This window comes from Mchenga conophoros, linkage group LG8 (genome assembly GCF_057382185.1).
Source record: "Mchenga conophoros isolate Kocher_MC1m ecotype Shallow Benthic linkage group LG8, M_conophoros_male_GT1.1, whole genome shotgun sequence".
Lineage (NCBI taxonomy): Eukaryota > Metazoa > Chordata > Actinopteri > Cichliformes > Cichlidae > Mchenga > Mchenga conophoros.
Genome location: NC_140533.1, coordinates 20,037,373 through 20,057,546, shown reverse-complemented (window position 1 = coordinate 20,057,546; position 20,174 = coordinate 20,037,373). Strand labels below are relative to the sequence as shown.

Sequence of the window (20,174 nt, the reverse complement as noted above, 5' to 3'; positions counted from 1 at the left end):
CAACAATGTTTATATATGTGGGCTGCGAGGCCACGCCTGTCTCTCCCTAACCAGCCAATCAAAAAGAGAGGCACGACACCAGCGCTGCTTCTTGCCTGGTAACATGCCAGCAGAGAAGAAAGACAAACAGGAGGGGGAGGAGGAGGAAGGGGGGTGGTGGGGGATGAATAGCAGACCCTAGTGTTATGGATATGTTTCAGGGGACTTGAGTGGGCTTGAAAATGATCTTGTTGTTTCTTTGTTTGATATCTTATGTGGGTATTTGGTAAACCGTTTTTCTGTATGTGCACCTACATTTTAACAGAATGTAGGCCTGGATGAGCAGGTTCAGTGTTGCAGTGCACATTACGTCACCTGTTTTGCTAAACCATTACATCAGAATTTTTTATCTGGCACACAGAGATGCAGAGAACACTCAGTGCGCTGTGCTCAAGGCAAAACAGATAATAAAAACGGCTATGGGACACCTCTTTCTACATTTACCCTTGAGTTACAAACAAAAAGACTGCACAGAAATTACATATGTTATCATCATCATTATTATTAGAGTTATTTAGCAACGTTCTATGCAGAAATGCGCCGGGGGGTTGTTATTGTAGCATCTTTGCACCATTTATTACTTCATCACAAAAGATAGCAAAGTGTTTTAAGGCATAACACAAACTGTGTATGAGAGTAAAAACATATAGCGGATTTGTTAGAATGCAAAAGCAAGTTATTTGTGTCGGGGCCATAGGCTACATACTACACATTTTGCTCACAGCTGTATGTTGGAAAGCAGCCAGAGGCTACGCTGCATTTCTGCACGTGTGTAGGCGTGGAATACACTGTACTTTGTTAGACAGGAACTGAAATACATAAACACGTGTAGGAACACTATGTTCTGAGGTGGGTACTATAAAAAAGTTATCAGAAATCTTTAGCAGGGGACGTGGAGTAAGAAGATTTAGTAGCTTGAGTAAAAACAACAAAAACTATGAGAAATCACTTTTTAATTGGATTCTCAGAAAGTGTGGCCAGAAACAAACTAGAAAAAGAAATTTAGGCTCCAGCCAGAGGTGTGTCCTGTTGTGTTCAGGGCCGTCCTGAAACACTCAGTACAGTACAGTACACTCTGTACACTCCCACCCTTCACTTGCTTGAAGACAATCATTCACTGAGGAAAACACCAAGTTTGCACGTTTACTCACTGTCACCACAAGACAAAAGTGGCACGGAAAACTGCACTGATGGGTTTCAGACTTTAGCTCGTTCAAAGAACAGAATGAACAACAGCAATATCAAAATACATACCACAAAAAAAGCAGCACAAATACTTTTCTATCCTTGGATTTAACAAAACTTAACACAGTGAGGTGGAGTTGGACAAAATACACACCAGGCAAAACAAACAGCAACCAATGTGAAGAATGTCCCAAGTCTGATTTTATTTACAAGCTCTCTTTGTTTTGTTCCAATTGCTGGTGGAGTAAGGACATACACAGAAAGGAGAAGAGACCAACAGTGCAGCAGGCTTTATGTTTATAAGTTACATTGGAGCCATTTGGAAACACAATGCTTCTCTTCCAGGGATTTAATACCAAATGTAGTATTTACATTAACATGAAGGCTAATTCCAATGAGAGAATCATCTTGAACAGCCTAAAGCAGATGGAAAATCTGTTAACTTGTGAATTGTGTAGTTACTAATTTATAAGAATGTTGTTGACAAGATTTTATTTAGTATGCTGGGTTTAATGTAATAAGTGGTTTAAAAATAAAACAATCATATAGAAGTGATAAAATAACACATCTCACATTTGGGATCTCCAGATAACACTTTTAAACTTATGATACAGAATACAGAAGGAATATCATGTGTAACTTGAAAAAAAAAGGTTACATTTTCCTTCTATTTGGCTGATTAAATAAGCAAAAGACATCTGAATCTCTTTATTTAAGATGGTGTGAATCCCAATAGCTGTTCAATAGGTTTATACCGCCACTCGTCTGCTTCTAGCTCCTCCACCAAGCTCGCGAGTTTCTCCATTCGAGACACTTGCTGATCTGTAAGAATGGACATTACTCATTAGTATACCTGTTTCTATTAGATCAGGGGTGTCAAATATAAAGCCTGGGAGCCAGAACTAAAGATTTTAATTCGGCCCACATGGCTTTAGAACAACTGAAGGTGGGCATAAATTTTAGCCTTTTATACAGTTAAAATGCAGTTAAATAATGCTAACCATTTATATGATGCCAACGTGATTAAGTAACGGATCAAAACAAAAAATGTGTTTTTTCACCGTCTATATATCTCGCAGGGATTAAATTTGTAGTTACACTGTGAGAAACGGGAGTTTCACTCATCCAGCCCATTTAAGATGAAGGTAGGCTATATGTGGCCTGTAATGTAAAATGGGTTTGGCACCCATATTAGATCAACCAAGACTAATGTGAAGCTATGCAAATATAGTTAGACTTACCATGTTTAACCTGTTTCAGTGTTGAGGCCACTTGGTAGCTGAATACAGACTCGCATAAAAATCTGTCAGAGCCATCTAAAAAGAAACGTAAAATGAAAAAAAAGGTCAGTCAAATAAAGAATTCTTATTCAAGCTTTCGTCTCCAGGGTAATAAAAGCCAAAACATAGATTTCAAGCTACATCAGAAAGAGATCTTAAAATATTTCATATATTTATGACATAAGAAGTACAACAACAGTAAAATACAGCTAAAATAGTTTTGGGTTTTTTAAAAAACATTACAATGTCAAAGCCTAAGAGACAACATCCATTAGTATACACTCAACCACCATTTTATTAGGCACACCTGTTTAGCGGCTTGATAACGCAAACATGCAATCAGTGAATCACGAAATCAAGAAATGCTGCATGGTCAGATGAGTCTCGATTTCTGCTGCCACATTTTTAGGGTCAGAATTTGGCGGGACCAATATGAAAGGGAAATGGATCCTTCCTGCCTTGTATCACTGGATCTCGCTATTGATGGTCTAATTGTGTGGGAGATATTTTCTTTCTTGAGTATGATTTAAATGCCACATATTACCTGAGTATTGATGTTGATAATGTCCACCCCATTATGAGAACGGTGTACCCATTTTCTGATGGCTGCTTCCAGCAGGATAACACACCATATCACACGACTCAAATGATCTCAAACAGGCTTTTTGAACATGACAATGAGTTCACTGTATTCAAACTTCCTCCACAGTCACCAGGTGGAACAAGAGATTTGCATCATGGATGTGCAGCAACTGTTTAATAACATCATGTCAATATGGACCAGAAACTCGGAAGAATGTTTCCAGCACCTTTGTTGAATCTATGCCATGCCCCACACAGCTTAAAAGGCTTAAGGGTTTTGCTTTATCTTAATTTGTCTACCATGTGCAAGAGAAAGCTCTTGATTGTGAAGAAGAGAGGCAGACTCTGCTTTGTAGTAACATATCTTTCTTAAATACTTTAGAAACACAGGCACATATATTCTCAGTGTTATACTAAAGTTGGCAGATATTATGATATTAAGGTATTATGTTGCAAACCTCCTACCATTATATATGATTTTCATATGATTTCTATTTCCTGGCTATTTGGGAGCATTTGGGCAGCTTTTATACAAGTACTTTTATCCGGTTTTCCTTCATCGTACCTTCCATCATTTCCCCTGCGCCTTTTGGATACGTATAGAGGACTTTCCTTGGTGGGATGAGCTCGGAAGCACTGAACCCAGAGCCAGTCACGGAGCTGCCGCTCACTCCTCCCGCAGAAGAGGACGAAGAAGACGCGGCCATTGCCTCGATAAACTTTAAACAACACACACAACAACGACTGTTGTTACTACCAGTTTAATGTGTCAAACACAGATAAAGCAAGGTGGTTCGTGCTCTAGTAATCACAAAGGCTTTTAAACATCCAAACCAACCGGTAGGGGTTAGCTTGGAAGGACTGTTTCACTATTTTTAATGATACAACATTGCTAGCAATAAAGCTAACTATTCTGCTTATACTGTTGATGATAACCACCCAGCAGAAATATTAACAAATATAATATGGCATTAAGTCTCCATTTTTATTCAAAAGTACAACTTACCGTCGATGTCACAGCAAATATAACAACTTAAAATCCAGCCAGTTTTTGTTGTTTTTCAGACGTATACCAGTAGTTTACGACAGAGACCGCATTTTACGTTTGTCGCGACAGGGGGTTGCAGCTATCGCAGATTTTACAATCATAGGGATGGCTCGTCTCAGTCGTCTGTTGCTAAAAGGTTGTTCAATCACTTTTGTAGATCTGTTAACACATTTTCCGACACATTTAAAACGTCAATAACCAGGACAGGTCCAACTAGCTAGCTAAATAAGTTTTGAAAGACAGACTTTGTTATTTTATACAATTTTCACTTAGCTGACAAGCTAGTATATTATCTATTAAGTGTTTTTGACGTCACCAAAAGTCACCTCAGTATCGCCTGAACCGTCGTTTCTGTTGTCAGATTTGCACAGGTTTGCTAACACTAGCTAGTTTACCAGTATGGATGTCTTACGTCCTCCTCTTATAAATATAAATGGAAGAATATACCGCAGGAATATAATTAAGGAAGAGCATTATGAGGAAGAGGAAGAGTTTTCTTACATGGGACCACCAGGTAAGTCGAGAACTATCCGCTAACAGGTAAAATACATGTTTGTAAGAAGCTCCAGATAATGCTTTCAGATTTTAGCACAGTTTCTTTTTAAAAATGTGAGTATATTTCTGTGTTTCTAGATGATGAAGAGCTTGGAGAAGATGAAACCTGTGATACCCACTTAATTGAACAGAGTGATAAAGGATATCGCTGTGCCATCGATGTCCCAAGTGTTCTTTACAAGTGTGTCATCAACAGTAGACCTTGCTTTGGTTGTCCTTAACCTTTCACTTTCTGAAAATAATACAAGATTCTGTAAGCAGCATAACGTCTGTCTGTGTTTCTCTGTTTTCTTTGTGTTCTGTAGATACATCATTGGGAAAAAAGGAGAAACGCGTAAACGTCTGGAGTTTGACACAAAGACGTCTATTAACATCCCAAAACAAGGAGTGGAAGGGCAGATTGGTGGGGACTAAGGGCAAATGTCACCTAAAAACTGAACAGAGAGCAAAAGATATTTCCCTTCACTCATTTCCCTCCACTCTCTCATTGTGTAACAGTCATTACAGGTTCCACCAAAACTGCAGTTTCATCTGCTGTCACTCGGGTGGAGGTCCTTGTTGAGAATTTCCGGAGGAAGCAGCCCTTCACACACTTTTTGTCATTCCCTTTAAACGACTCAAAAATTCAAGAGGGATTCCTGAGATTTAAAGATGAGGTTTTGAAGCAATGTTCACAGGTATCTTCTGTAAAAAGGAACCAAAATATAACTGGTGATAGTGAGGGGCAGTTATGGCAATGTATTGCTTAAGGAGAGCATTTTACACCATTAACAAATTCCATGTTCTGTAGGATCATGGAGTAGAGGAAAGCATATTTCAGAACCCTGCAAAGCTCCACTTGACCATCGGCACCTTGGCTCTGTTAAATGAAATGGAAGTGAGAAAAGCATGTGAACATCTCCAAGAGTGTCAAAACTTCATCAGGTAAGGCTCGAACAAGGTTATTGCATTATACAAAGCACTTAATGATTTTGGTGTATGACTACAAAAGAAATTGCACTGTGAAACAGAATGAAATGTTAAACATAAGCGATCTAAAAATAAGTAAATAAAATAAGAGCAGTAAAAAAAAAATGTATATGTCAAACAATCACTGACTGAAAAATACTAACATTATAAAATGAAACACAAAATTATAAATTATACAACAATCAGTAAAATAATCCTAATAAAATAATGTCACACTAGTTTATAGATTTAAAGAGCCAAAACAATAAAATTGCAAAACAAAGTAATGTTTAACCTTCCTAATGAAAATCCAGGGTAAAGTTTAAAGATTTCAACATTTCCAGCTGCTGTTCCATTGCAAAAAAACTAAAAGCTGCCTCCCTTAAAGCTTTTGCTGTGCACTTAGGATCGACTAGCAGAATCCTGCTCGAGAACCTATTTGTTCATATTGGTTCATATTTTCAAAACTTATGTGGTTCTTTAAAAAAGGAGAAAAATCATTTAAAAATCATCTGTAACTGTCAGTCTTATGGGTTGGTAAAAATGTTTTGTTCATTGGTGTATGCTTATACATCAGTTATTAGTTACACCTTTCAAGCATCCTTTTTTGTTTTCAGAGTGGCCTCTGAAAGCAAAAAAGTGGCCTTCTTCATGACGTTGATTCAACAAGGTGTTGACAACATTCCTCTGACATTGTGGTCCAGTTGCTGCAGATTTGTCAGCTGCACATTTATGAGAATCCATCATTCTACCCAAAATGGTGAAATGGTAAATGGCCTGTATTTGTATAGCGCTTTACTAGTCCCTAAGTACCCCAAAGCGCTTTACACATTCAGTCAGCCACCCATTCACACACACATTCACACACTGCTGATGGCAAGGTACATTGTAGCCACAGCCGGCCTGGGGAGCACTGACAGAGGCGAGGCAAAAGAGGCAAAAGAGTTTTATTGAATTGGGTTCTATTGACTTTGGAGGGCAGTGGAATACAGTGAACTCAACTTTGTGAAACCAGTTTGAGATGATCAAGCTTTGTGACATGATTCATTATCCTGCTGGAAACAGTCAGCAGAAGATGGGTACACTGTCTAATAAAGGAATGGACATGGTCAGTAGCAATTCTCAGATTGGTACTAATGGACCCAAAACGTGCCAAGAAAACAGTAGCCAAACCACTACACCATCACCAGCCACTGTATACAAAGCAAAATTGATCCATGCTTTCATTTTATTTACTCTGATTTGAATGTCGCTGGACTCCTCAGACCAGGCAACATTTGTAACATTTTGTTGAGCACATGCGAATTGTGGCCTCAATTTCTCGCTTTTAGCTGACAGGAGTGGCACCCAGTGTGCTCTTCTGCGGTTGTGCATTCAGACATGCTCTCGGCATTGCTTGGTTGTAACTAGTGGTTATTTAAGTTACTGTTTCCTTGCTGTCAGCTTGTAGCAATCTGGCCATTCTCCTCTGACCTCAGGTATTGACAGGAAATCTTTATGTAAATTCAGTGAGTTATGAATGCAGTGTGTGGACTGAATTGTTGCATCGTTGTTAACTTTCTGACCAAGTATCTCCAGCCTTATTTCTGAATAGGAGAACCTGTGTCACTGTACTTTACTACCTTGATTAGCTGTTTACATACCCAGACAGTTTCACTTATTTAAAAAAATACAGTTTGTGTTACACTACAATGGTTTTCTTTGTCTGATTTTTCATTAGAGACATCACTGAAGGAAAACCTCTCCCACTGGAGGTGACAGGCATAGAGTACATGAATGATGACCCAGCAGTGGTGGATGTTTTGTATGCGAAGGTCAATGTTCGAGATGGATCTGACAGGTTAGTACATCAGTGAATAGTTAAATAACAACATTACAAATATCCAACATTTTACTGTTTTAACTTTATTTCTTTAATCTCTGTTCTGTTTTAATGGAATCACATTATAGGTTGCAGGTGATTGCAGACAGACTGGTAGAGCATTTTGTCTCTGCAGGGCTGATGGTCCGAGAGTGGGACAGAGTAAAGCTACATGGTACTGTGATGAACACTCTGTTCAGAAAAGACTCCACAGGTAAAGACATAAACACACACATGCCAGCCTAACTCGCACGAAGGCATAGTAGAGAAGTTATTGAACTGCTGGGATCGTATTGATTGCTGCCACCCAGTGGATGTTTGCCAATTTTCCCTCATTATCTTTTGGCTTGGAGTGTAGCTGCAGTGACGACAAAGCAGAGTCTTGACCAATTCTGACAACAAAATTGTGCAGAGAGGAATTGGGGAGGCAGTTCTCTGTTTGGCCACAGTTCTGTTTACGTGCACTGAGCTGCATGTTTTCCAAGTACTCTGACAAAAGCTTCATTCATTTTGGACATGGATCAAGTCCAGGAGCAGTTCTCAAATTTGTACTGGGCTTACCAGGAACACAACACAGAGACTGTGCCACTGCTGACCATGTTTACCGCCTTGTGGATAAGCCCTATTAAAATTTAGTTTTTTTTTCATCTTCTTAGTCCCTATTTCACAAACTAATTTTACTAACTAAATGTCCTTGATTTTGCTCGTACTGTTGTAAAGCCACTGACAGGTTCAAGTAAACATGTTAGTTTATCACTGAGATAACATATCTGTATCTGTGTGTTCTGTGCTTTATTGATCAGCTTGTTCTTTACACTCTCGTGTTTTTACAGTGGAAGATACAGGCGCAGCAGGACGTCAAACCGTCAATGAAAGAGAGGCTTTTGATGCCAAAAACATACTAAAGGTTAGTTGAAATTTACTACTGGATTGAGACACATACTCACTTCTTGACTGCAGTTAATAACAATATGGTAGGCAACAGCACTGGGCGGGATGGAGGTGCAGTGGTTAGTAGTGCCAACGCCACAGTAAGACAGGTGCTAGCTTGAGTCTCCTTGACTCCTGAGGCTTCCTTGTGGCATATGCATGTTCTCCTTGTGCTTTTCTCTGGGGTCTTTGGCTTCCTCCCACAGTAAAAATTGTTTTGAGTGGTCAAAAAGCCTAGATAAGTGCTATATAAAAGCCAGTCCATTCAAAAAAACATTTTACTGTATTGGCACAATATGCATAGTTTCAATTGGGGAAAAAATAAAATACAGTGTTAGAATTTTGTGTATATACTAATTGGGAAAATGTATAAAAACTCTAAAATGCATAAATAAATAAATACAAATGCATCTTAATTGCTATGTTCAGGAGCTTGCAGCAATATTACACTATCCAATTGATGCAACATTGTTTTTGTTTAAAGTATATTGTGTATAGATTTTCCAGCTGTGGTTGACTTGTCCATAGCTCGTCCCATGTGATCTTGTCAGTTAATTGCTTCTTTGCTCTTTTAGTGAAAAAAACATGAAAATTGAGAGTATTGTATTGATTTTTGGTTCTGATTTACATTTATCTTCTTTAGGGAAAAGGTGTTTTCATTTCACCTGGGACAAATCAATTATGTTCTCACATTAGTTGTGATACGAGCTATGTAATTTAACGTTAAACCACCTGACCTGCTTCACAGCAGTCCAGGCTCAAATCGTGTTTAGTTATGACTTCATGTCCAGTTGGGAAACACTGATGCATTCTTGTTTTGCCACCTTGAAACTGAACCAGTAATAACAATTACCTCATGTGCTTCTCCTAGTGTGATATGTCAAAATTGGTTCCCCCCACCTATTTTTTTTGTGTCACAGCTGTAGACCTTTTATATTAAAAGAGGAGTGAGCCTCAGGTCTGAAAAGTGAAGCCAACCTCGACTAGCTTGTAATTTTTAAAGGGGATTTGAGCAGTAGTTATTCAGGGTTTCTGATTGTCCTTCAAAGTTTTTTTTGGACATTGGCTATATAGGAATTTTGTTAAGCTACTTAACACTGACCTATGATTCAATCATAAAAGAGGTTCAAGGAATGAACAAGTGCTGCCTACACATAACAACCAATATTCAATTGTGTCTTTAGGCACTTTGTTAGAAATTGCTTCTCGTAAAAACACATTATTTGTTCCAATTTCTTTAATTCAGTCTATGAAAAATTCTAAAAATAACAGTTTGACAGGCATAAAATAATATTTTGTACCAGCAAGGTGGTTCCCAGTTAGGTACTAGCCAAAAACCTAGCATATCTCTGCCTGGTAAGCAGTGTGTCCTTAAAGAATCTTAAGAAAACTGGACAAAGTGAACAAAATAAGACGTGACAGGCCTAAAAAAGTGTCTGCAGCAGACACTGAACACTACATGAAAGTGACACTTTTCAAAAAAACAACTTGCCAAAATTCTAAAGTTGAGGCTTCAAAGTGAGCCCACAAATTAATGTGTGTTTCTATGTCCATCATTTATATACAGTCTGTGCTGACTGACTACTGAAAACCTGCTATTTTGGCAGAAATATTAGGGAACACTACTTAAGAATATACTTTATTAGCAGTTGTTATTTTTGGTTAAAAAATAAATAAATAAATAAAAATAACGCACCAGTACAGCTCAAAGACTCTTGGTTGTTTGTGTTGTTTAAAAAAAAAAACACTTGTCAGAGTCAGGTTGCAAAAATCTTCCTGGTGGAGTTTTGACAACTGAAATGCGACACTGGAGATGAAAAGCTCTGACATTCACCTTCCCCTCCTCTACAGAGAAGGTCTTTGTTTGAATAACAACATTGTTGCTGCTGTTTTTTTTTTCCTCTGGAAGTGACACAAAGGTAGCAGGCAAACACTCAGCCACCTATAAATATGATAATACCATGTTTGCGACAGCTTACCTTGTTTTCACAATAGAATTTGACAAGCAGTTTTTAACTTTCTAACACAGTGCTGACTGTTTGATGTCAACACAAGTTGTCCTGCTTTGTTGTTTCACACGGTTGTCTGAAATAGTCTTGACTGTATGTATGTAAGTATGGATGGATGGATGGATGGATGGATGGATGGATGGATGGATGGATGGATTGATTGTTACAAGTTTATGAATTTAATGTGTTTTCATTACAGAAATTTGATGCTTATTGTTTTGGAGAGTTTGAGCTGAATACTGTCCAGCTGTCCCAGAGATATTCAACAGACTGCACTGGATACTACAGCTCTGCAGGGAGCATCAGCTTGTCTTGAGCTCATGCAAGAGTGAGCATATACTGAGGTGGGAAAATTAATAAAGTTTATAGCTTTGAGAGCACTGCAGCATTCGTGATAGTTCTGTCCAGTAGGTGGCAGCATAGATTGAGTCATTTGGCTGTTAACAGAGAGGTGGAGATTGGGTCATGGTTATCCCTTTAATAGAGAAGAATAAAAAATATTAGATGTACTTTGTAAACCACAGTGCCCAAATGAAACATAGAAATCTAGTTAAATGGAATTTTCAGATACTTGTTTTTATTTAGTTTTTAGTTTTATTCCACATTTTTTTGGCCTGGTATATTTATCTGACAAGTATTTGAAGATAAGATTATACATTAAAACATTTGCTCTTTCATGTATTCCTAAGGACTAAAAAGCTCATAAAATGTATACAATTTTAATAACTTTTATATTTATATCAAATGAAACAGAAAGTTACAGGAAGAAGACACTCTTATAATCCTGATCATTGTAAAAATGAATAGTTTATGAAAATTAATAGGCAATTTGCAGTTACTTCAGCTATTTCTGTAATGGCCAAAGTAGCTACAACAGTAGCTGGCTGCTGTCAGCAGGATAGTGCATAGTTTATACTGCTGTAGTGAATCTACATAGAGCCAGTGACGTACCCTATGGAAGTGGCCAGTGCTGTTGCCAACATTTCTATCTGTATTGGCTTTGTCGACGGGGATGTGTAGTTATATCCCTAGGGAGGTGCATATCAGGTTACAGTGTAGGGTTAGAGAAGGGTTTGTTGTTACAAAATACCTATGGTGTTGATTTTACACAGAAATATAAATACCAAATTGTGCCATGCCACAAAGCTCAAAACATCTTAGTGGTTTCTTAAACATGACAGTGAGTTCACTGTTTTCACACAGTGACCACAGTCACCAGATCTCAGTCCAATAGAGGACCTCTGGGATGTGATGGAAAGGAAGATTGGCATCAAGTATATGCAGTCTGTATCACCTGCCTGATGCTGTCAAGTCAATGTGGACCATAATCTTTGAGGAATGTTTCCAGCAGCACAGTAACAATTTCATCTAAATATTTGGCTTAAACAATTTACAATCTTTGCATCTTGTTCATGTTTACACTTTACACAGCATCCCAATAGATTCAAATGCAGATCTTCTGCCAAACTGGCTTCTATAGCTGTCCAAACACTGGTTGAATTTCATGCTGCTCTAATCTCTTGCTTGCAGTACTCTAGGTCATAGCCATGATTTACACCTTTCCTTTCATCCTTTCAACGCACTGCCTCATGAAAGTATGAATGCATCACCGATATGATCTTTCAGACCTTTTTTTCTCCTCCAGCTTTTTTTTTCTCCATCATTTTTCTTTAAATCTTTGCCTTTCCCACATGAACCTTGTCTTCACTCCTGACTGTCAACAGTGTCAGTGAATACAGACACTTGCTTTTGCCGTCACAGCCTTTTTTTTATTTTCGCTTTCCCCTCAGCTGGCAATGCTCTCTGTTTGGAATGCAGGAGGGTGATTGCCAGGCAGCCAAAAGTTACACTGATAAAAACAAAGGGGTCTTTTTGTTTGTCAGCTTTGCAACCCTGTCCTATCCACCCTCCCATCCCAGCAGTGGCATGATTTTCTTTTCTTCTCTTTTTTCTTGAAGCTGCTTGCACAGATTCCCATGCAGATTTTGTTATTGGATATAGACTAGCCAGCTGAGCTGCCCATACCCTCACTATTTCATTGTCTTGGAGTGGGATCTTTTCCGACCTAGGACCTGGGACCTAATTAATCATGCCCAGAGCTCTTGACAGCATGCTTTTTAGTGGGTCAGGATTGCATCCAACGTAAAAGCACTCCAGCTAATAACAGAATTCTGACACTTGCCAATACTATTGCTCCTAAGCACAAAAAGAAAGCATCACAAGGCAGTTGAAATTTGATTGAATTCATTGAGACTATGCCTCTGTTTTTCTTTTGGCAGGGACATGATTGAGGATGTTTTGCACAGATGTCCGCATTAATGATTGTACTGAAAACACATGAGGAAACATACGTCATCCGTAGACACGGACTCTGAAGACAGATACGATTTGTCCTGAGACTTAATATAACGCATTCAGACTGACTGTTTATTTAAATGGCCATATGTCTTCTTAGCTGTATAGATCGGGAGCATATTGGATTATGGCTGCAATGAAGGAATAATTTCTCACTATCAGACATTCATATTGTCTTGATAAATTGGTTAATTATCTATGAAATGTCAGGAAATTTGGAAACATGGGTAACATTTAGGATGCCAGATTTAACATTGATAAGTTGGAAGCAAACATTTAGTAAATGGTTTTTGAAACTGTAATTTAGTTTTAATTAAGTTAAAGGCTTCGTGTTTAATATTTAATAAATTTTCAGTCTGTTTTCAGCTATAAATGTGTCCAAGTAAGAATTTGCTCACAAAAAGATTGATAGATTGCTACATTGTATAGATTATTTAGCAAATGTTTTTTATGTCTGTTATTTATATAGATAGGACATAATATAAAAAGTTGCTGAAAAAATTATTACTACAGTCTGTCTTTAAATCACTTGATTTCTGTAAGGCTAAAGTCCCAAAAAGGCCTAGAAGACCGGTCAGTAAATCCCCTGCAACCGTCACTCTCTAGGGAAAAATGTATATCGACCAAGTCAAGGTTGGAGACAGTTGCTCGTTAAAACTGGTTGCAAGCAGTGAAAACTGTGACCAATTTCACCTTGTGTCTGCCAACAACCTCCAGGAAGCACTTGCCACCAGCCAAAGAATATACATTTTGCCCTAACCACCAGTGCTTGCCAGATGTTTGCCAATAGGTCTCTAGGACTGTGTGACAAGGGCCTAATGCTCCAATCAAACTAGGAAAAACAGTAGTTGAAGATCGTGGCATGATCATGACTACTCAGCCTGCGATGGTGACCAAATCTCCAACCACTCGCAGTCAGTTGTTCTCTTCAAAGAACCTTTGGTACATTAGGTTGGCGATAAAACGGCAATAACACAAAATCAGTCTGCTAAGAGTTTCTAATCTGTTGCAATTTTTTGCAAAGCTGTTGTCTACACACAGAGACAAACATATTAAACAGAAATATCTGAAACAATTGTTTCTTGACGGGACACAGTTACACATTTTTCAAAAACAGCCTTTATTGTACTGCTAACATTCCTAGTAATGCCCCATAAGGTCCTAGTCAGAAAAAAAACTTTATTTTGGCTATGAAACCACATGTCATATTTCCTACACCATGACACCCTGTTGTCACAACGTAAGCAATTTTACGTTTCATCTGAGTGGTCAGAATGTCACGGCTTATCTGTAAACATAGTTAAATGTGGCTTTGCATGTCCGTGTGGGTGAGCTTGCTTACGCACTGCCCGACATACATAGTTTTTTCTGTCTCTGCCACATCCCTCTACCTAATTAGTCATCTCCGCAGTCCCTGCAGTGAGAACATCCAACTAGACCCTTAAGATTTCAAAACTAGCATGAGCCAATTTAAATAAGACTGATAAATGAGACCCCTGCGTGTGTTGGTGTTACCAGCGACCTCTTTCCCTTTGTGGATCTGCGTCTCTATTTCTAACGATCTAAAGGGACAGAGGAGATGGGATTTTAATTAAAACGTTACACATTTTAGCTGTTTATGCAGGCATGTGTGCATGTGCTTGTTTACATGCACTGATAAGCATTTAGAAGGGCGGTAAACGACACCCACTGAAAATGCGCCTTTGCAGTATAAAACAAGCTGATAAAACCTTATTTTCCAGCCAATTTGTTTTTGTGATTTTTAAAAGGATTGAAAGCAAAAGCAATCATTTCGTTGCGCCTGCAACACTTTTAGAACTTGCACTGAACTGTTCAGTAATAAGAAATTCATATCACATTTGGTAACTGAAGTCTTGTTATCTTGACCAAGTATTGTACCCCCCGCTCCCCCAACCCGATTTGCATAGTTAATTTCATGGCAATGTTCAAAGTAGCCTTTTTAAATGCAAAAGTCAGTTTTTAAATGGGTTTTACTTGATCACTGTCAGTTTTTTTTTTTTTTTTTTTTGTTCTTTTCTTTTTAGTACATTTCGGATTTTGATATTCAGAGCCACACTTTGGAATTTTTCATAGGGTAATTAGAAATTAAGCTTTCTTTCCATATGGAAAGCGTTAACGTCTGCTGGGGGAAAAAATAGATTTTGGCTGACAGACATGACCTTTAATACAGTAGATATGTTTGATTTGCATGCTTGGAGTAACTAATGACATGCATCAAATCAATTAAGTGCCTAATTACTTTTTAAGGTCACAGTAAGGTTTGCTCAGTGTACACTCAGACTGATACAAATAATATTTTAAATCAAATATGACATATCGAAAGGTGGTTTGGGCCTTTTTGTGCCTTGTATTCCTCTAACACACTTGAATCCAGTTGTATGAACTTATTCACTTGTGTTCACGGGAAGTAGAAAGGTGCTCTATAAACAATCCTGCTAGACAAAACTGAAATTTCGAAACTGGATATCATTATGGGTGAAATATGACGGCGTGCCTTTTTTAAACTCTCTTATGTTTGACTCTCCAGTCGTGTGTCACCACCGACTGAATTTCACACTGATCACTCTGTCACTAATAGACGTAAACGGGGCCTTGATGGAGAGCCAAGGCTAGAGTATTTGAAATGTCTAATATGTGTCTCTAGCAAAAAGGCAGGTGATCCCTGCACCAGCTCTTTATCATTCAGAGTGCTGAGTCTGGAGGCTGCCTGCAGCTGTCCACGTCTGTTTACTGCTGGAGGCATTCACAGAGGGAGGGAAGGCAAAAAGCCTAAAGTGTTTGAACAGTAAGAAGTCATTCAGAGCTACTGTTTACTTTATGTACACTTAGCACTACAAGATTTTAAAATGGGGATTATCATCACCAGTTACATTCTGTTACTTAAAAAAAAAATTATACTTTAAGCTATGAAATGTCAGGAATTGTTGAACATGTTGCATATAAGGACCCAAATTGCCTCTCAAAATCTAGATATGTTCCATTTACAGTAATATGAAAGAGAACAGTCATTAAATCCTCACATTTAAGAAGCAGTAGCTAGTGAACGTTTTGACATTTTTGTGTAGTAAATGATAAATGATGAAACGTTTGGCAAAGGACTAAATCTACCAGATGTTTGACAGATGTGTATACACAATCAGCAGACACGGTGGAGATGACCTGCTGAAGTTCAAACTGAGGATCAGAATGGGGAAGAAAGGTGATTTTAAGTTACTTTTCAGAAACTGCTGATCTGCTAGGATTTTTCTACACAAGCATCAGTAGTGTTTACAAAGGATAGTTTGAAAAAAAGATAAAGTATCTAGCAAGCAGCAGCTCTCAAAAATATCTTGTTGATGCCAGAGGTCAGAGGAGAATGAACTTACTGCTTCAAGCGATAGGAAGGCAACAGTAACTCAAATAACACTTGTTACAACCAAGCTATAAAGATGAATATCTCAGAATACACAACACCCCAAGCCTTGAAGCAGGTGGGCTACACCAACAGAAGACCATACCGGGTGTCACTCCTGTCACTTAAAAACAGGAAACGGAGGCTACAATTTACACAGGCTCACCAGAAGACTGGAAAAAATGTTGACTGGTGTGATGAGTCTCGATTTCTGCTACAACGCTTGGATGGTAGAGTTAAAATTAGGGGTAAACAACATAAAAGCATGAATCCATCCTACCTTGTATCAAAGGTTTGGGGAGGAGGTGGTGGTGTAATTGTGTGCCAGATATTTTCTTGGTACACTTTGTGCCTTTTGTCTACTTACCGTGTCCATCTTGTCTTCCGAATGTTACTTCCAGCAGGATAACACACCACTCCACAAAGCTCAAAATGATCTCAATGTTTCTTGAACATAACAGTGACTTATCTGTGTACAAATGGCCTCTACAGTTACCAGATCTCTATCTAATAGAGCAGTTTTGAATATGTGATGCTATTATGTCAACATTGACCAAAATCTCTGAGGAATGTTTTTAGCAACTTTTCGAAGTCTAGCCACAAAGAATTAAGGCAATTGTTAAGGCAGAAGGGGGTCCAGTAAAGTATTAATACTGGGTTGACTGGTGACTGGAGTACTTGTGACCTTCTTCTTCTTTTAAGATGTGCAGCCCAGTGCTTCATGGTCTATTTTTATGAATGATTTTTGAATGAATATATCTGCATATTAGGCCAGGAAGGAACAATGAAAGCACTAAGAGTCAAAGGAAACTGTAAGGTGGTGTTTCATAAAATCAAAAATGCTCAAGGTTGCTAAACTGTTCCGGAGAGCACTGCAGAGGTGGGTGAGTGCTGTTACTGTATCACTAGAGCTGCTTTACAGAACTAAATAATGTAATAACACAAGCACAGATGATGGTCAACACTCTTATTTCAGCACTAAATGCGAAGGATGCTTATACAAAAGTTATAAATGTTGTGTCATCTGTTTATCACGCAATGTGAAATTCCTTAGTGCATCACTTAATACTCAATTGTTTTTTTTTACTGTTAGTATATAAAAGTGCAGCTGATGGGGATTTGTTATTTATAATAGCCGGTATAAGCTTAATAATACTGAGTAAAAATGAAACCCTGTACTGAGACCGAACGTGTCACAGTTCAGAGTATTTGCCATCTTCTGTTTATTGTGCACGTTTAATTGAAAAAGGTGCTACACTCTCTTCCACCTCTGCAGCAGCTGCCTGCAATGGAAAACAGCAGCTTTCAGTACTTGCCAGGAAAAGGCAAACTGCTGTCAGACTGCTCTCAACTAACTTTGCACTTTTAATAGCTGAGTGACCCAGTTTGAATCCTATTGAATTAAATCTATACACATTTATAGCAGCTCTACTTACAGCTGTAAGTCACTAAGGATTACTTATTAAATGTCTCCCCGTGTGGTTTATTTTCTCAAAATATCTTCTTTTGATGGGATTTCCTGTCCATGATCCTGTTTACAGGCTATTTGCTTTTTTTTTCTTCTTCACCGTGTCGTTGGGTACCTCCAACTGGACATACACAATTCACACACACACACAAAAACAACCACAGAGGGGACCTTTGTAAGAAAACAAGTAGTTTGTTACTTTATCAATATTTCATGCCTTAATGCCCTTTACTGTGGTGTTAGGGTCCCTTTTTTATTTTTATTTTCTGTACATTTGTATTGCATAATTGCATATGGGCATGAAGTAACTGACTTAGAAAGTCACCTGTACAGTAGTGTGCAAAAGTCTTGAACCACCCATCATTTCTTTATATTTTGCTTCCAAGGAGAACTATCTTGTATTTTTTTTTTAAAGTGGTCGTGAGCAAGGGTTCTCCAGGATCTCGGAAGGTCTTTCAAAGTTTTTCTTTGGACATCGGCTGCTTTTTAAGCAACTTAATGCTCACCTATGAATCATTCAAGGGTAAAAGAGCAATTCATTCAAGGGATGAGCCTGTATTGTCCATACATAACAGACAACTTGGCAATAAAAATACAGAATTTCTTTAATTGAATCAACAAATGCCAAAGGTAACACAGTTTGACAGGCAGACAGTTTTTGCACCAACAAGGTCACTCCCAAAGTGCTATTAACTGAAAACCTGCCATATCTCAGCATGATGTGTAGTGAGTCCTTAAGCAATTTAAGGAAACTGGACAAGTGGAGGGTGGAAAAGAAGTGGCAGGTCTATATAACAATCTAGAGCAGATGAACAGTATCCAAAACTCATGTCCTTAAGAAACTGGAAAAGATCCAGCAAAGACCTGACACAGGACCTGAGAGGTGCATCTGACCCTGTTTGCCAAAATCTCATTGGAGAAGATGTCAGTGAAAGTGGCTGTCAAGAAGCCATTGTGTTGCCAGTGGCAACAGGTCTTGCTAAGTGACACATCCATATTTAAAATTTTTGCTTCAAATCGTCATCGCCATACATGGAAGTACAACACTGAGCGTGTAGAGCCATCCTTAAAACACAGTGGAGGCTCTATCATTGTCAGGCTGTACGGATGAATGGATTTATAAATGCAGAAAATAGTTTAATCAAACAATCATACCAAATACTGACTTTCAAGCTTGTTCAAATTGTATGTACGCTTGGACACATTTTAAAAAGTTGCTTCTCCCATTTTCTTAGGAAAATAAAAAGACTTTAAAAGGTGGCTCAAGACATCTGAGAATTTATAAGCAAGTAATGAAAGAAAATCAGCAGACTAATTTTTAGATGAACATAATGGTCAGTTGCAGCCCTGGTGGTGCTTTAAAGTACAAAATTCATCTCTGATTATGTGTTGCAGGTCTTTGATGAACACGACGGCAGGATTGGAAATGTTAAGAAATGCTCGCTGATGAAGAAGTTCTTTCCTGACAGCTGGACACGGACACGACGTTACAGCATCTTTCCTGAATCTTATGTTGAACTCATTTGGAAAATTAGGATTTTGGTTGTTTTCTCGTGCTGTATATTCTGTTTTGATTTGTCAGGAATAAACAAATGTCTTTTCCATCCAACCATTGCCTTCTGAAATGAATTGTTGTGTACCAGAAATTCCTGAAGTGATCTTTACGGAGCGGTTACATCACTTATAACCAATGTACATCTGTGATAAGGTCCAAAGCTCCTGTTGAGCTTCACAAGCTGTTTGTGAGACAGAAAAGAGACGCGTTGTTTACATTTGTGGATGGGAAATATTAACAGATAAGGAAGCCTTCAAGTTTTTTGCTGCATGGAGTCTTGCCTGATATTGAAATGAAGCTTCCCGTCCCTCTGCTCCTTTTGTGTAGACTGATTACACTCGGTGGAGGATTGATATGGTTTATCTGCCTAGAGAGGAGCAGGAGGAACCAATGCCATCAGCTAATCCCTTTACAATTAAAGGCACTCTTCCACAGCGTGACTCTTGATGTGTAGAAGAAGATGTTAAACAAGTTGCATGGAGCTGCTTTTATGTTTAAGATGCAAGAGGCTTCACATTGTGCTTTTTGATATGTGTGATTATACAAGTTTTGGTTAAATGAGCATGAATATTGTCATGTTAAGCACATTAAAGAGCATTGTAGTCTACTTTACCGTGAGCTCTGTTCTGTGAAAGGCTGTAATAGATGTGATTCGGCCATGTGTTGATGGCTCTGAATAACATAAAAGGGTTTATATACATACAGCATTGTCTTCTTGGTTGGTATATTTATTTTAAAGTGCCTCTTGTCATCAAAAATGACTATAAAACATCCAACAGCAATAAATATTTCTTGGCCACAGAAGGGTGTGAGAGCATGACACTTTGAGTTAACTAACATGATAATCTGAGGTGTTTCTTCACATCTGAGTAAGACATGTTTCTAAGTATTTGATTTTCAGAGAAGTAAAAACACTCGGACCCTGTGTTGCTACTCGTATATAGAAG

General features: G+C 38.3%; 2 protein-coding genes across 4 annotated transcripts; one reads left to right on the top strand and one right to left on the bottom strand.

Moving 5' to 3' along the window:
* Positions 1 to 1,401: 1,401 nt before the first annotated feature.
* anapc16 (anaphase promoting complex subunit 16) lies at positions 1,402 to 4,252 on the bottom strand. Its single transcript, XM_085284820.1, has 4 exons — positions 4,093 to 4,252; positions 3,652 to 3,805; positions 2,466 to 2,540; positions 1,402 to 2,046 (listed from the first exon to the last, which is right to left on the bottom strand). Exons 2-4 carry the CDS (start codon positions 3,791 to 3,793, stop codon positions 1,937 to 1,939), a joined length of 327 nt encoding a protein of 108 aa, XP_085140946.1. The 5' UTR covers positions 3,794 to 3,805; positions 4,093 to 4,252; the 3' UTR covers positions 1,402 to 1,936.
* On the top strand, positions 4,223 to 19,929 carry ascc1 (activating signal cointegrator 1 complex subunit 1). Of its 3 annotated transcripts, none has more exons than XM_085284815.1 (10): positions 4,223 to 4,648; positions 4,768 to 4,870; positions 4,995 to 5,092; positions 5,188 to 5,366; positions 5,480 to 5,613; positions 7,358 to 7,477; positions 7,588 to 7,712; positions 8,332 to 8,405; positions 10,637 to 10,781; positions 19,068 to 19,929. In XM_085284815.1, the coding sequence occupies exons 1-9, from the start codon at positions 4,534 to 4,536 to the stop codon at positions 10,751 to 10,753; spliced, it is 1,065 nt and encodes a 354-aa protein (XP_085140941.1). In that variant the 5' UTR covers positions 4,223 to 4,533; the 3' UTR covers positions 10,754 to 10,781; positions 19,068 to 19,929. The 3 variants fall into 3 exon arrangements, with proteins under 3 accessions (XP_085140941.1, XP_085140944.1, XP_085140942.1); XM_085284818.1 differs by lacking the exon at positions 19,068 to 19,929 and adding an exon at positions 12,717 to 19,061; XM_085284816.1 differs by lacking the exon at positions 19,068 to 19,929 and adding an exon at positions 11,641 to 19,061.
* The last annotated feature ends 245 nt before the right edge of the window (positions 19,930 to 20,174 follow it).